At 33.8% G+C, this 16,113-nt stretch overlaps 1 protein-coding gene across 1 annotated transcript in view; it reads left to right on the top strand.

The window, feature by feature from the left end:
• The window catches only part of HERC2 (HECT and RLD domain containing E3 ubiquitin protein ligase 2), a 225,522-nt gene extending 209,678 nt beyond the window's left edge, over positions 1 to 15,844 (top strand). Inside the window, exons 86-93 of the mRNA XM_036745184.1 lie at positions 1,947 to 2,030; positions 8,067 to 8,208; positions 8,708 to 8,902; positions 9,540 to 9,652; positions 10,615 to 10,805; positions 11,990 to 12,095; positions 12,507 to 12,719; positions 14,803 to 15,844. Coding sequence (XP_036601079.1) covers positions 1,947 to 2,030; positions 8,067 to 8,208; positions 8,708 to 8,902; positions 9,540 to 9,652; positions 10,615 to 10,805; positions 11,990 to 12,095; positions 12,507 to 12,719; positions 14,803 to 15,075 — 1,317 coding nt within the window. The 3' untranslated portion in view covers positions 15,076 to 15,844. The remainder of the gene's footprint in view (positions 1 to 1,946; positions 2,031 to 8,066; positions 8,209 to 8,707; positions 8,903 to 9,539; positions 9,653 to 10,614; positions 10,806 to 11,989; positions 12,096 to 12,506; positions 12,720 to 14,802) is intronic.
• Positions 15,845 to 16,113: the final 269 nt, after the last annotated feature.

The raw sequence follows: 16,113 nt of genomic DNA, 5'->3' as shown, positions 1-16,113 counted from the left end.
TTAACCCACTGAAATTTAGAATTCCTCAGCTCAGTCATTCCACCAGTTTCATAGCTTAATCTACCAGTCCCTGTTTCCTTGGTAGTAAAGATTACAGGCATGTGCGTACCACCACTGGCCCAAAGGTATCTGTAATGAAATTGCATGAGAAAGGAATAAGTATGCTTTTGCCAGTGATTTTCTGCAGAATAGCCCATCTTAGCAAAAAGATTACATAGAGAATATAAGACTTTGCTGATAGTTTGTTGACTCCAAAAAGTTTGATTATTTTTTTTCTTAGAGCAAAATACTGCTTTAAAGCTCTCCTTCAAATTGTTGTTTTCATGTATGTGCTAAAATCCCACAGGAGTTCTTAAGGATGTGACAATAATGAAATCTTTTGATTCTCTCATTATTAATATAAGGTATCAGATAAAACGGTGGAGGGAGATGCTAGCCAAATGTGTTAGGTACTGTCATGGAAAATATCCATGGAGTACAAATAGAAGATTTCCCGATAGCTGGTGTGGTGCAGCGCTTAGCACAGTGTCTGGCATACAGTAAGCCTTCAATAATATTAGTTGAGTGAATGACTGGTCACAGTTCCTTCTACATGTACATGACATTGTTTTGATTGCTTCAGGCCCTGGAACATTATAGTGCATCCTCACATGTATGATCACATTTAATGGCTTGGTCTAAATCTCCGCAAAAAAATTTATAGATAAAAGTGGATAGATAATGTATTCTTATTGTCTAGATGATATATGCAGTTGGATGGAAAACTTAAAAGACCTATTCCATCAGTGCCTCCTATCTACACTGGACACAGAATAGATCAGGAGTGAAGTAAACCAGAATGTCTTTGGGAGTTTACACACTTCTGTGAACCCCTAGATTTCTCCTAGAACAAAAAGATCCTTATTTTTAACTTCCCTTTTCTTCTGGTGATGCTACATGGCTTCAAGAAATGATGTACCTCTAGGATAAATATAAATTTCTCTTTAGCTTATAATGCTCTTCATACCAGGGGTTTAAGCTTATCTTTTTCAGCTTTATTGGACCATTACTCCCCATCCCATACTATATAGTCCAGCCAAATGGGCCTTCCTTCTCTTTCTTGCACATGGAATTTCATCTCCCATCTTTGTGCCTTTGCAGTGGTTATCCTCCATGCTTGGAATGCATTTATTTGTTCATTTCTTCTCTTTCCCAGATTCTAGCTCAAGCCATACTACTTACATGAAGACTTTCCTGAACTTCTGACCCCAACTGCTGGTTGCTTACCCTCTCCTCTCCCCAACTATCTTATATTTAATTACTTAGTATTTATTTGTATTTGTGCTCTTTTTGTTTATTTTGTATGTACTTACACACACACACACACACACACACACACACACACACCCACCCCTCTCCCTTAAAACATAAGCTCCTCGATAGTAGAAACTGTTTAATTCTTTGTACGCCCACTGCTAAACACAGTACCTGGAACATAGTAGGTGTTTAACAAATTCTTGCTGATAGATTATATATGGATTCCTGCTAGTCCCAGAAAAACTTTTAATTGGCTTATCAGTTCTTTCAGTGAATTCTCTGAATACCAATGGCTTCTAATGAAACCTTTTGTCTTTTCTAATTTCAGAAGGGAATTTCATAATCTTTTTACTCACTTGATATAAATTCCTTCTTCCTTTTGATACCTGCCTTGCCTTGTATCTGTATATAGTATTAATAATTAGGAGAGACGCTATGAAAGTTCTTCAACTTACTTCTGACTTAAACTATATTAAAAAGAGAACTTCTAGTTACTATCTGAGCTTAGCAGAACATAATTTTTATAGTATTTAAACTTTCATAAAATTTTAAATGAATATAAGTTGAATTTTCTATAGTGTCTTGTGTTACATCATTAAAAATACTTTATATATTTTATCCTAAATTTGTCCATTTTGACCTTTTTTTAGGAAGCAGCTTTCCGAAAAGTTGTGCAAGCAACTATGGTGAGAGATCGTCAGCATGGTCCTGTAGTAGAGCTAAACAGAATACAGGTAAAAGAAATGTATGCTTTTCTGTAAAACAGAACTTGGAACTTTCTGTGATGTTTTGCAAATGATGGATTATATGTCACAGTGATCATAGGAGTAAGAGAAAAGATGATATTGGGAATAAGAGTCTCTTCTAGGCACTTTTATTAATCCCTTGGGAAAAACTAAAAGGAATAGCATTAATAGAAGTGTGTGGGCTTCTGACTCTTTGTCTCTCTACCTACATCTTGTTTCCAATACTGACCTTCCAATATTGACCAATACTGACATCAGATATGTTTGTAGGACTCTAATGTTGGAAAAAAAAAAGGTAAATTATTGTTTATAGTATTGATGATTACTACAAATATGAGTTTAATCTGTGATTTTCTTGGTTTTTGAGAAACTCTTTAGTATAGATCCTTCCTCCACCAAGGCAGATTGTAATTATGTTTGATTTCTAAGTCTTAAGAGGTTGCCTGAAGCACGTGTAGATTTAGTGCTTTGCCTAGCATTACATAACTACTAGTAAGTGTTAGAGGTGGGATTTAAAACAAGGTCTTCCTGACTCCAGGCCCAACAGTCTATTTATAAAGACAGGTTGCTTTAAAGGTTACTTGTCATTTTATGCACACATGAAAGTAGCACACTCTTCAGATATCTTCCTAACTCTAGTAAATTCTTGAAAAGGAAACAGATAATATGAAGAAAAAAATCCTTTGTTTATATAACTTTTGTATTAACACATGATTTTTACCCTGCTGTTGATTACATGACTAGAAGTCTTTCCACAGTTATATTTGGGTCATTTTAAATAAAGTTTATTAAACCTTTGTCCTTTGTTGGATAACGCATGTGACCACATTGATGGAAGTGGTCATGGGTGACTCTTTTCCTCTTCGCTGACGTTGGAATATTTAATGTTATGCCAGAGGCCAGTGAAGTTATTTCCACAAATATTCGCTCTACATTATTAATACATTGTTTCAGTTAACTTAATAAAATGACCTTTTCTTGTTAAGATCATTTTGATATAGGCTTTGTAACCATAACAAACAGTACAGTTTAGAAAACAGGAACTCTAGTGGCTGCTGTATAACTAAATTTATTCACTTAAAAGGGCATTTTTTTTTTGGTAAAGAAAATAGCTCTTCAGAATTGGTAAAGGTGTTCTTCACTTGAAGCAAACCAGAAGCCTCTATTGAAAGTTACTTGACATTTACTATACAAATGAAACTAGTCCACTCTTCAGATATATTCTAACTCCAGTTGAGTTTTTTTAAAAGGAAACAGTCCAAAGAAAGAATCCTTTGTTTAGATATATTTTGTATTAATGCATGATTTTTACCCTCTTCACAAAATCTTAATGACAACCCACAGTTAATTAGAATTTCCCTTTTCTCGTGTCCTATTTTTTTTTATCAGAAATACAAGTAAGAACATATAAAAGATAAACAATTTAATTACTCTGAAACACACCTCCTGATGTATATCACATCCTTGTGCCTTAGTAGATGGTTTCTTGGTTTGCTTTGGTCATAAAACTGACCATATGGCTAACTCTTCTTGTGATGAGCTGTCACTAGGACTATATTTCTTTCTCACTTGGTGTGGCACCCTGTTAACTGCTTGTTCTCATTAGGCAGTAACCTTTATGAATTGCCCCTATTGCATATGTTGTCGTTTTATTTTCATGTGTTGGTACACTACTGATTTTCTTCTTTTTTTTGTTTTTACTTTAAAAAATTATTTGTCATACGAGATAGTGGCTCTCTGGGAAAGAAGAAGGTGAGAGATACAGGTAGAAATTTAGGTCTTGTAAAAACAAAAGATACTGATAAAATTTGAGAAAATTTCTTACTCATTTTCAAATTCAGATTTCACTTTTGGAATGAATTTTGAAATGACAAATACATTATAACCATGTGAAAAAAAAAGAATCTCTATATATTTTGTATATTCTGTAAGGCTCGTTGGAATAGGTTTTTTTCTGGAAGAATAGAAGAATGAATTTATATCAAGGACCTCATCAGAAAAGGAACTTTGAGGCCTTATCAGAACAGACTATTTAACAAATATTTATCTTAATTTTAATTCAGCTTAGTTTCATAAATCATATATAGTGCATATATAATGAAAACTCATGGAATAACAAAGCTGAACCTTTTGATAAATCATTAGCTATTAAAGAATGTTAAAATTAGGCTTGATATGCTGTCCTTAACTGAGGTAGGAATGTAGACTGATAACAGTTTTTAAAAGATCTTCACCATAGAGAAAAACAAAATTTTATGGTTAATTAAAAAATTCAGTTACAACAGAATAATAATTGTTTTTTTTAGGTTAACTAATATTTTATAGTCTGTGAAAAGCTAGATTGACTTAAATGATAAATATAATTTCATTTATAACTATATAAAAATCAGTTTTGCATCTAGATAGTAATCAACTCTTACTTGAATTTAGATCAACCCTAATTTGAAATTAGACAATTTTTTAAGCTTTCAGGGGAAAAAAAAAACTGAAGGGAAAAGACCCTAACATGTTGCTTCTTCCCAATTTAAGGTTAAAGGCCGTATTGTCAATGAGGGGCTATGGAAACGTAATTATTATCAGTAGAATTCTTTTAAAATTCTAGTATCGATTTGGTTTACCAAAGTTCAATGTTATCTTTTAGAAATATTGTATTGCATAAAATGAAATACACTTATCTTCTGATTACTTTACAGTTTGTCTCATCTGCAATATGAGAAGATAGCTCAGTTAAGCATAAAAGAAAAATTAAAGCACAGAGTAGTCCAAAGTTATCCACAATGGGTTGACATTGCTAAGATAACACATAACAAGTTCCTGTTTTATTGTCCTTTATGTATGCTATTCTTTAATTGTAATAGTGTCACAATGAGTTGAACAAGTTCCAAGTACTAAATTGTTGTGACCTCTAGCGGTTTTCATTATTATCCATTATAGTGGTGTATAGATCTATATTTCTTATTATATGCATTTTCACTTTACTGTAATAACTTGAAAAAAAAAGAATATTGGACTGGGCAATGCCCTTGCTATGAATATCAGTGGAAGCTTGATTCTTAGGCTATGTAAAATCTATTCCAACTTGACCTTTGGACTCTACTCCCTTTGAGGTTGTGTGTGTACAGAAAAGTTTTTTTTTTTTTTTGCTTATGAGGACTTCTTTATACTCTATATATGGCTCAAGAAGTGCCTTGGCTAGATGTGCTCATCTTCTTTAAGGCCTTCTCAAGGATATTTTCTATAGATCTTGAATGACAACCTTTGACCTTAAATTGGGAAGCACCAGCAGGTTTAGGGCACTTCCTGTTTTGTTTATTTTTTATTTTTTCTGAAAGCTTAAAAATTTTTTGGAATTTCAAAATTTGAGGGTTGGTTCCTAGATGTAAAACTAATTTTTAATCGATGTGTAAGTATTTGTAATAGTTCTTCCTATATAGTCTGGCTGAAGCAGTAGTATGATACTGAACCTTGGTAAAGTTTGCCTTAATACTTTTGGTTTTTGAAGGTAATACCAAAGGCACAGTCTCTGTAATTGTGTCCAGTAATATGGAAAAGTTTTAGGTGTCATTCTGGTGGTTGACCATGTGTGTCTTTCTCACAGGAAAGAGACTAAACCAGCTAAGTTTGGCTAGCTCAAGACTAGAATGTTGGTTACTAGGGGACTTGGGGGAGTTGTTTTTGGTCACTGCTCATAGAGATTGTTTACTAAAACTAGAGGGATTATGTTTTGTGCTGAGAGAAAAGGTACATACTTGAGAAATAGCAGGCTTTTTGAAGTATAAAAAAGAGCAGTATTATAGAAATGTGTTATAACACTCAAAAGCTTGGTAGAAAAAAGATATGGATATGATATGGTACTATTACTAGATTTGGAAGTCACTCATGTTAAGTTTGTAAATCCTATTATTCATTAGATTTGGTAAGTGAACAGTAACTGATTTAATTACATTATTGGAACTGATTATTTTAATACATGCTAGTTAGCACTCGGAATCTTATTAAACTTAACTCAAGAAGACAGGCATTTAACAAGAGAAAGAAAGTTTATAGCATGAACTTTAATCCACTGAATAGTAATTTCTAAGTGCCTAAAAGAGCTCCATTACCATAGGAGACGAAAACACCACTGAAAAATAACCAAAATTACCGTCTAAAAAAGTCTGTGCAAGAAAACCTTGCTTATCTGGAGGTCACACTTCTGGGAGTTCTCACTCTCCTCAGGGCAGGAGAGTGAGCAAAAGAGATACATGTGTAAATAGAATTGGTGCATGAAGTTCATGGGCTTACAGTATAGGCCTTCATTCTTGCTATTTACAGTTAGTTCAGTTCCTACAATAGTAGATTGTGGTTCAGGGTGGAGATATAAGGATGTGGGATGTTGGTAATAATAACTCTCAGCTGATAGATTGACAATAAAGAAATACACAAAAACTGAAAAGCAGATACAACTCTAAAAGGCATAGATGGCACTTCAGAGATATTTAGTATGGGGCAGACAGCCTTGTACACTCCAAGAATTCCTGAGAGCAACACTATATATTGTACTACTGTGTAATAATTAACATTTGAAATGATGACCCTGAGGCATCAAGGAAGGGTTAAGTCCTAGACATTGTACTCTGTTAAGATTTATTTTTGTTAAGGTTTATTATAGTACAGAAAGAATTATGTTAAAATGATCACAGCAGTTTTGGTGTTTCAGAGCTTCAGTTGTCTGGAAAATTAGTGTGGACTGTTTCATACCCTGCTTGTGCCACCAGGTGAATGAAGCTGTGTGTGTGTGTGTGTGTGTGTGTGTGTGTGTGTGTACTCTCTCTCTGTATACAGGACATATTAACAAGTAATATGCTAAGAATTGTGTACCAGCTGTGAAAAAAGACATTATTTGTCAACTAGAGGATTATAAAGTAAGACAACACTGAGATGCAGTGAAAGGTAGAGGGGGAGACTTCTAGACTTGAAGTTGGGAAGACCTTGGTTTGAATTGAGTCCCTGTCTTCTTACATTAGCTTTGTGACCCTGAGCAAGATTTTTAACCTTTTTGAACCTCAGTTTCCTCATTTGTAAAATGAAGATAATGTTTTTTTTTTTTTCATCCATCCGTTACCTCTAAATCTCTGAATCTGCCACATAGGAATGTTCTGACAGTCTAGTGAGGTAGTGTATTTAAAGTACTTTGCAAACCCTAATGACTTGTATAAAAGTCAGTTATAAAACAGTGTGATAAGGCAGAATTTTTATTTATATCAGTAGAATGAAAATATTGGACTAATATACAAGAAGATGGGAAAAGGTATTCAAACTATCCATGTCAAGAGTAAATGATTTTAAGGTAAAAAAGATAGTGAGTAGCCACAAGTTTCCATGTCCACACAGAACAAATCCAGATTATTTCCAAAAGCTTATTAAGTGATAGAAGAGACCTGACTGGGCAGATTTGGTGTAACTTAGAAGGAAGTTTTGAATTGCAGTGGATCAACTAAAGGAGTTTAGTGTCTGAGATGACCAAAAATGCTAGACTGTAGTAGGAGATGAAATATACTGGAAGTCCTATTTCAAACCAGAAGATGAATAATTTGGACTTTCTTTGTAGTTCATTGGAAAACTCTGATCGGTCAGTATGGTCAGAAAAATGGGCAACAAAACCAACTTTGATACTGAATATTAATTTGAAGGAGACTAAGGTTAGATGTGAGGCACTCAAAGATTTGGATTACAGTTTGTCTAAGTGAGAGATGACCAAAACCTATACTAAGGTTGTGGCAATAGGTATGAATTAGAAATTCTAGATACAGGAGGTATTTTGTAACAAGAAACAATGAGATAAGACATAGGGTAGAAATTTGGAGTAATTCCTCCATTAAGGAATGTAGATATAGTCAAATCGTTTCTAGTTAAATTTTGCATCTTTCCCCACACAGTATATCTTGCATCTACTTGTTCTTTTGGTTAATGGACCAAAAGAAAAAAGAGCTATACAAATTTTTATTGTACCACCTGTAAGGTATACATCATTTTATGTTTTAGGTAAAACGATCAAGGAGTAAGGGTGGTTTGGCTGGCCCTGATGGTACCAAGTCTGTTTTTGGTCAAATGTGTGCTAAAATGAGTTCCTTTAGTCCAGACAGCCTCCTCCTACCTCATCGAGTGTGGAAAGTCAAGTTTGTTGGTAAGAATTTTTTCCTCTATAATTTTTTTATTTGATCTCAGTCACAAAATGTGGGGAAAAAAATGACATGCTATTTAAACAAACAAAATATTTTGTAAATGGACTTAAGCGTGAGTACCATGGAGTTGTATTTCAGTAAATATTCAGCTTAGAGCAAAAAAAAATTTGAATGAGAAGTTACATGTTAAAGTTTTAATATGAAAGTTAAAATTCAGCCAACATTTGCCGCTTTTTTAACTGCTAGGAGTATAGGTTGAGGAGAATGCAAACAGTTTGCTTTCATGGAGTTCATCATTTAGTAGAGGGTTGACTCCTACACAACAGTGAGGTACATGTATAAGAGCGTTATAGAAACAAAGTGCTATTTGAGGTCCTAGGAGAAAAATGTCATTACTGATTAGAAATATCGGGAAGGCTCATTATATATGTATGTATATGTATGTATATATGTTTTTCTTACAGTCTATGAATTTCTACCAAGTTTTATTTTCCTTTCAAGGTGAGTCTGTGGATGATTGTGGAGGTGGTTATAGTGAGTCAATAGCAGAAATGTGTGAAGAACTTCAGAATGGACTTACTCCTCTCCTAATTGTAACTCCAAATGGCAGAGATGAATCTGGAGCCAATAGAGATTGCTTCTTATTGAACCCAGCTGCCAAATCTTCCTTGCATACAAATATGTTTCGTTTCCTGGGTAGGTTGTGATAAACTGTCTAATGCTTTATTAATTTATGACAGGACCCCTGGAATTTGAATCAGAAGACTTCGGTTTGAGGCCTTGTTTCCTAATTCTTCCTTTGTAACCGTAGGGAAGTCCCCTACATTTAACTTCACTAAGTTTCATTCTTTCCATCTTTAAAATGGAAATAATATCTGTAGTATCTTTCTTGCAGTTTTCTTTGTGGGGAAAATACTTTGCAAACCCCAATGTAGCCTACAAATAAGATTTCCAGCATTTATATCTAGAAAAGATAGATGATAAATGTGTCAACTCTTTTCCATTGGTGAAAAAAGCATGAAAAGTTGCTAGCCATTAAGATATAAAGCATTTAGGATTTTTAAAATAATTGGAAATTTGGAACAACCAAAGTCTGTCAAAAACTTTGCTAACTACTATAGAAATAAAAGATTCTAAATTTACAGATTTTTAGTTGAGGTAAAGCAACTTTGAACAAAAACCAAACTGTGTGGAATGTGAACTTTGATAGCATTAGTAAAGTCCTAAAATCCTATTGAGTACAGCTGAGATTCTCTATTGTAATTTATAAGGGAAAATATTTAGATACTATTCTCAAAATATTTCTGTCATTTTTATTTTAAAAAATTATCAGGTGTGTTACTAGGCATTGCCATTCGAACTGGGAGTCCATTAAGCCTCAACCTTGCTGAACCTGTCTGGAAGCAGCTGGCAGGGATGAACCTTACGATTGCTGATCTCAGTGAGGTAGGGCATAACATATTTACCCAAAATGATAGACAAATCAAATGTAGAACCGTGAAAGAAATGTGTTCCTGTCAGGTAGAGATATGTAGGTAAGAAAATGGCATCTGGTGTTATTTCTTAATTTTGAATTTTTTTTGTGTATCATAGGTTGTAGTTTATTTGGGAAGTTAATTGTTAATTGTCGTGTAGCCTAAAATTACAGAGCCATAGAATCTTACTATGTCAGAATGGGAAAGTATTTGAGAGGTCACGAAGTCTAGACCCCTGCATTTTTACAGATGAGGCACTTAAAACCTGTTTTAAGTGTTTTTTTCTTCTCAGAAGTCAGTTTTTTCATGTTTTATTTTTTCCAATTACATGTAAAAATAATTTGTAACTTTTGATTTCAAAAACTTTTTATTCCACATTCCTTCCCTCTCTCCCCTCCTCCCTCCCACTAGAAAGTAAGCAATTTGAAATAGGTTATACATGTGTAGTGATGCAAAACATATTTCCATATTAGTCATGTTGTGAAAGAAAACACAATCCCCCCTCCCCTCAAGAAAAACTCAAGGAAAAAAACAAAGTAAAAAATAGTATGCTTCGATCTGCATTCAGACTATCAGTTCTTTCTCTGGAGGTGGATAGTATTTTGCATCATAAGTCCTTTGGGATTGTCTGGGATCTTTGTATTGCTGAGAATAGGCAAGTCATCCACAGTTGATCATCATACAGTATTGCTGTTACTGTGTACAGTGTCAGATGTCAATTTGGAGAAACTTTTTTGAATGAAATTCAATTCTCCCAGGATGGAATGCTTTTTTAAAAAAATATTTATGAACACAGATAGTACAAAGCTAATAAATAGATTGTACTGTAAATGTGCCAAATAAAGCATGTGATTTTATATGAATCAGTGTTTGTTATTATGGGATGAATAATTTGGTTGGTTTATTATGCAGATTATTGTTTTCTTTTGAAAGGTTGATAAAGACTTTATTCCTGGCCTGATGTACATTCGGGACAATGAAGCCACTTCTGAGGAATTTGAAGCAATGAGCCTTCCCTTCACAGTGCCGAGTGCAAGTGGTCAGGATATTCAATTGAGCTCTAAATATACCCACATTACATTGGAAAACCGTGCTGAATATGTTAGATTGGCAATAAATTACAGGTGTGTGGGAATTATTTTTCCTAATTGTTTAGGCATTCTATAATCTTAACCTTTTAAAAAATGTTTTGGTTATATATGGTAAAATGATTCTCATGGAAGTCTAAAATTTCCCAAGATCATGGAATCTATAGCTCATGGATTCAGAGTTGTAAGGGACTGCCAAGACTTTCTATTTCATTACCTTTGTTTTATATGAAGAAATTGAAGCCCAAGGAGGTTATGCAGCTTGTCTGAAGTTGCAATTAGAATGTGCTAGATAGAGGCAGATTGGTCAGCTAATAATAAGTGGTTTGGTGTTTGTTTGCCTGTTTATAATTTTATATCCTCAAAGCTATTTTTCTGGTTACAGGATCCAAGTTTCAGTTTTCTTAGAACAATAGCTAGACTAACGGTAAACAAGACTCCACAATCATGCATACTTTTTAAGGAATTGAATCGTAGTATAGAAATTGCAAGGAGAGCTCAGAGGTAATCTAGTCTGTGTGGAAATTTTGTGAAAAAAGAGACTGTCTTTTTATTTCTTTGAATTCCCACCAACATCTATCCCGATATGGCCTTGGGGTGTGTAGCTGATAATAATTGTTTCTTAGCGTTGTAACATACTACATTAACTTCTTGTCTGCTGTACTAGATTATAAGCTCTTTAAGGACAGCTGCCCTGTTTCATGCTATTTTCTATCCTGCACAGTGCCTTATACATAGGAGGTGTTCAGTAAATATTTATAGGTGGATTATTATGATTATGATTATGATCATGTGGGTTTTCTGGCAGATATTTTTTACCTTTTGGATCTAAAACATTTGTTCTGTCATATATATAACTAACCTCTGATTTGGTACTAATATAAATAAATGGAGAGTCATGTCATTTATATTAATTATTCTTTGGTAAGAGTGGGATCTAATTGAATGTTATTAACTGCTTGAGTTGTAAAAGTTTATATCTTTTTATGTTGCTTTCTGTAACAGTTTTTTTTTCTTAAGAATAATAATTGTATGCTATCTTAAATGAGCAAAATACTGTCAAAAAGATTGTTATTTGAGGACTTTTATTAGTTAAGATGTAATATGGTAAGGAAATGAAACACCAATATTGTGGCATTTGATAGGACTATGGAAAAAGCCCCCTAAAGGCAGGAATTTAAAGCCCCAGCATCAATCAGGAGGTCTACTTTCTTTTTTAGGCTCCATGAATTTGATGAACAAGTTGCTGCTGTACGGGAAGGGATGGCTCGAGTTGTCCCTGTTCCTCTTCTTTCACTCTTTACTGGATATGAACTGGAAACTATGGTATGTTTGCTTCTATATTTTCTATTTTCATTGGATTGTCTCTTAGGGGATATAGGTGGAACCATCTTGATGAGCCAAAACATTGTTCTAGTTTTGTTTTTTTGTTTCAGCTCTCATTTGTAGGCCTAAAGGGTATGCATGCATGTTAATTGAAGCTAAGAAAAAGTTAGATTGGATAGATAGGGCTACAAAAAGAAATATTAATGTAAGGGTTGTATCGACTTTAAATACAGTATTCTCTAATATTTAAAATCTCTGGAGTCAAGCAGTTATTAAAGGTCTCACCAATAATAACAGGTAATGTGTGTTAGTCATGTAAGACTTTCAAGGAAGAAGAGAATTATTTTATGTGTGGAAAATATAAAAGCTTGAAAATTTTCAGTGAGTTCTGATGAGACATTGTTTTCCCAGGTATGTGGAAGCCCTGATATTCCACTTCATCTTTTAAAATCTGTAGCCACATATAAAGGAATTGAACCTACTGCCTCTTTGATCCAGTGGTTCTGGGAAGTGATGGAATCCTTCTCTAATACGGAGCGCTCTCTCTTCCTCCGTTTTGTCTGGGGCAGAACACGACTTCCTAGAACAATTGCTGATTTCAGAGGCAGAGACTTTGTTATTCAGGTAAGGTTGATGGTTTTGGTAGTTGAAAGCAGGAATTCTGTGACAGTGGGAGAATGTTCCTTCACTGACTTAAAAATTCATTTGATAAATAATATACAACTGGAATAACTTTGATAAATTCATTTAAGTTCTCAGGAAAATGGAAAGATGTCTATTATTCTGGCTATGCGTATCTTGAAGTAGTTTTTAATAGATTGTATTGTTCCTGGTGAATCTCACAGATTTAGACTAGCTCCTTTTAAATCTTTTTGTATTTCTTCAGTATTTTTGTACCTCCTCTTCTTTCCTGAAGTTTAAAGCATCTGAAAAACATCACATACCCCTACTGATTTGGTAAACCCAGAAGGCTGAAAAGATCTATCTGTGGTTGAATAAGGCCATTCCCTTACCTTTTTGTAATTTATCTGACCACCATTTAGAAGATATCCTGGTGTCAGGGATAGGGTGGAGTCCTGAGACATTGGTTCAAGTTAAACATTGGTCCTGTCTTAGAGACTAGTCATGTGGTCATGGGCAATTCACTTAACTTCTCAGAATTTAGATTCCTAATCTATAAAATAAAAATTTACTGTGTGTCCCACAGAATTGTGAGGAAAGTATCCTTCATAGCTTAAAGTTCTATTTTAATCTGTATGTCAATATACATTGAGATTTTGCAGCTTTGTTAAGGTACCATATATGTACTAGTTGATGTACACGTTTTTTATAGGCTGTTTTGTTTAAAAAAATTCATTCTTTTCCATTCAGAATCTTAGATCATTTGACCTAGAAAATCAGATGGCTACAGAAAATATTAGTTTTGTGTCTGAATCATTGTTAACTGTAGTAAGTTCTGTGCCATAGTCTTTCTGGCAGTAAAATGAATTTTACCTATTCACGGGGATATTATGTTAAATGAAATAATCAAGCATTTTTAAGTGCTTACTATGTACTAGGTGATGTGTTGCAAAGATAAATTATACAGGGTGCCTCAAAAGTCTTAATGCTAAGACTTTTGGGACTCTCTGTGAAATTAAGATATGGTGCCTTAGTCCTCAAACCTCATCCCAGTTTGTCTAATGGGATTCCATTTTAAGGGAAAAATAGATCTACTGAAGGGTCATATTTGAGAGTATTCTACCAGAATATCTCATGCCACTTTTTTCCTGGATGATTCTAGGAGATCTATAAGATTTGGAGCCCCCCGATTCTAAATTCTCAAGCTATCCTTTGAAAAGTTTACCCAAAAGGCCATAATTTTGAATTAAGTATTGTCAAATCAGAAAGTGCTTTGAAATAATTTCGTTTCACTCTCAGGGGGTGTCTGATTTCCATTCTACACATACTTCTCTAAGTTGTCTCCTAGATTTCTGAGTGGCAAGAATGTCTGTTGAGCTTATTGACTCATACCCATGGGCTTTCATGTTTCTGTTCCCAGCTGTGGGAGACTGAGATGGAGACTTGTTCCAAATATCCCTCACTTGAATTGAGATTGGGTATTGCGTATTTGGTATTTGGTATCCTCCACCCTGCTGTACAAACAAGAAATTAAGCAGGAGCAGTAATTTACTTTTCGTTGCCCTTTTTGGAGGGTTTTTTTTTTTTTACTTAGCCACAAATACAGTTTTAATATTTTTGATTTTTAAATTAGCTTAATATAGTAGCCATTTAAAAAATGTAGTTGTGTCTATAAGTTTAGTTCCCTCTATATTATAATTTCCAGTGTCCAGAGTTTAATGAAAATAAAATAGTGCAAAGCACTGACATGATACTATGGCTAATAAAAATGTCCCTATGTCCAAGTGATCTAGAACAGAGAAAAATTAACCAAATATAGAAAAAAAAAAGGAGACCAATGCCATACTTCTTACGTCTTTTATATTTCATATATAAGATTTATATTCATATATATTTATATGTATTATATATATATTTATATTTATTTATATTTATATGTTGCTATATATTTATATATAAAATCAGATAATTTGGTTTATGTGTTGCTATGATTGATATTAATATCATGGATTTTTAAAATGTTTGCTGAATTTCATAATCGTTCTTTGCTATGTGGTCTAAGTTAATTTTTCTTTTCCACTGGTAGGTTTTGGATAAGTACAATCCGCCTGACCACTTCCTTCCAGAATCATACACATGCTTCTTTTTGCTGAAGTTGCCCAGGTATTCCTGTAAACAAGTACTAGAGGAAAAACTGAAATATGCTATTCATTTTTGCAAGTCTATAGACACTGATGATTATGCTCGGATAGCACTCACAGGAGAACCAGCTGCTGATGACAGCAGTGATGATTCAGATAATGAAGATGCAGATTCATTTGCGTCGGACTCTACCCAAGATTATTTAACAGGACACTGAAATGAAAAATATATTGTCATCAGGTTATGTCAAGCACTGAGACAGAAAGCCAGCATTGGCATTCTGCTACAGGACCGTTTGGAGTGCTGAATACCAGTTGTGTATAACAAAGGAATATTAGTCTTCTAAACGTGGGACAGGGAAAGTGCGTTGTTTGTTCACAATAGGAATAATGGTTTATGACTTATAAATCAGCTTTGAGTAAATGGCACTGTATATGGACACTTAACATTCACTTTGAAAGGTGAGGTTCACCCCTCCTCCGCTCATTATGCTGCATTACATTTAGAACTTTTGTGTTTACTAAAGTGTTGTAAATGTTTATATAAATATGGTAGTGCAGCATCCAAAAAATAAGGAAGTGAAACATTTTTGATTGTGGGTGCAATAGATTTTTTCTTTCTTATTAAGTGTTGTACTGTGCATCTTCTTGATTGTATATTGGAAATATTGTGCAACTATTGAATAGTATTATAAATATTTTGATTAACTTTACTAGAAGTTTGTTTATTAAAAACTTTTTGAACATTAAATTATCAGTATTCCTTGAAATACATCCAGAGGTTATTAAATAATTAAAAAGGCCATTTGGTTCTCACTCTTCTCCCCATGTGTATATTTTAGCTTATGTATTATGTATCTTAAATTGATACCTTTCTGTGAACAGCATCATAACTTTTATCATGGAAAGTGTACTGTATATAATTAATTTGTGCCATGTATATGCAAAAATTATTATTCCCTTCAAATAAACCATCCATCACAAGAATGCAGGCTGAAAACTTCTTATCTGCTTAGAATAGCATCGGTGTTTACTATTTTAAAAATCCTAGTCTTTAACACGACAGTGGTCGGTCCTTTCTGGTGAGTGACCTATTGAGAAAATGATATTAAATGTTGTATCTTCCAAGAATGTGAAAAGTGTTTTATTTCTGGTGAAAGGTACTTTATAAAACGGGAGAGGAGATACTGCATCAAATGAAAGACAAAAATAGGGAAAGCGATCTTCTCTTGCATTTACTTGAAAAAGGGATTTTA

The sequence above is a fragment of the Trichosurus vulpecula genome, chromosome 2, assembly GCF_011100635.1.
Source record: "Trichosurus vulpecula isolate mTriVul1 chromosome 2, mTriVul1.pri, whole genome shotgun sequence".
In the NCBI taxonomy this organism is placed as follows: domain Eukaryota; kingdom Metazoa; phylum Chordata; class Mammalia; order Diprotodontia; family Phalangeridae; genus Trichosurus; species Trichosurus vulpecula.
This window is presented reverse-complemented; position numbering and strand designations above follow the sequence as displayed.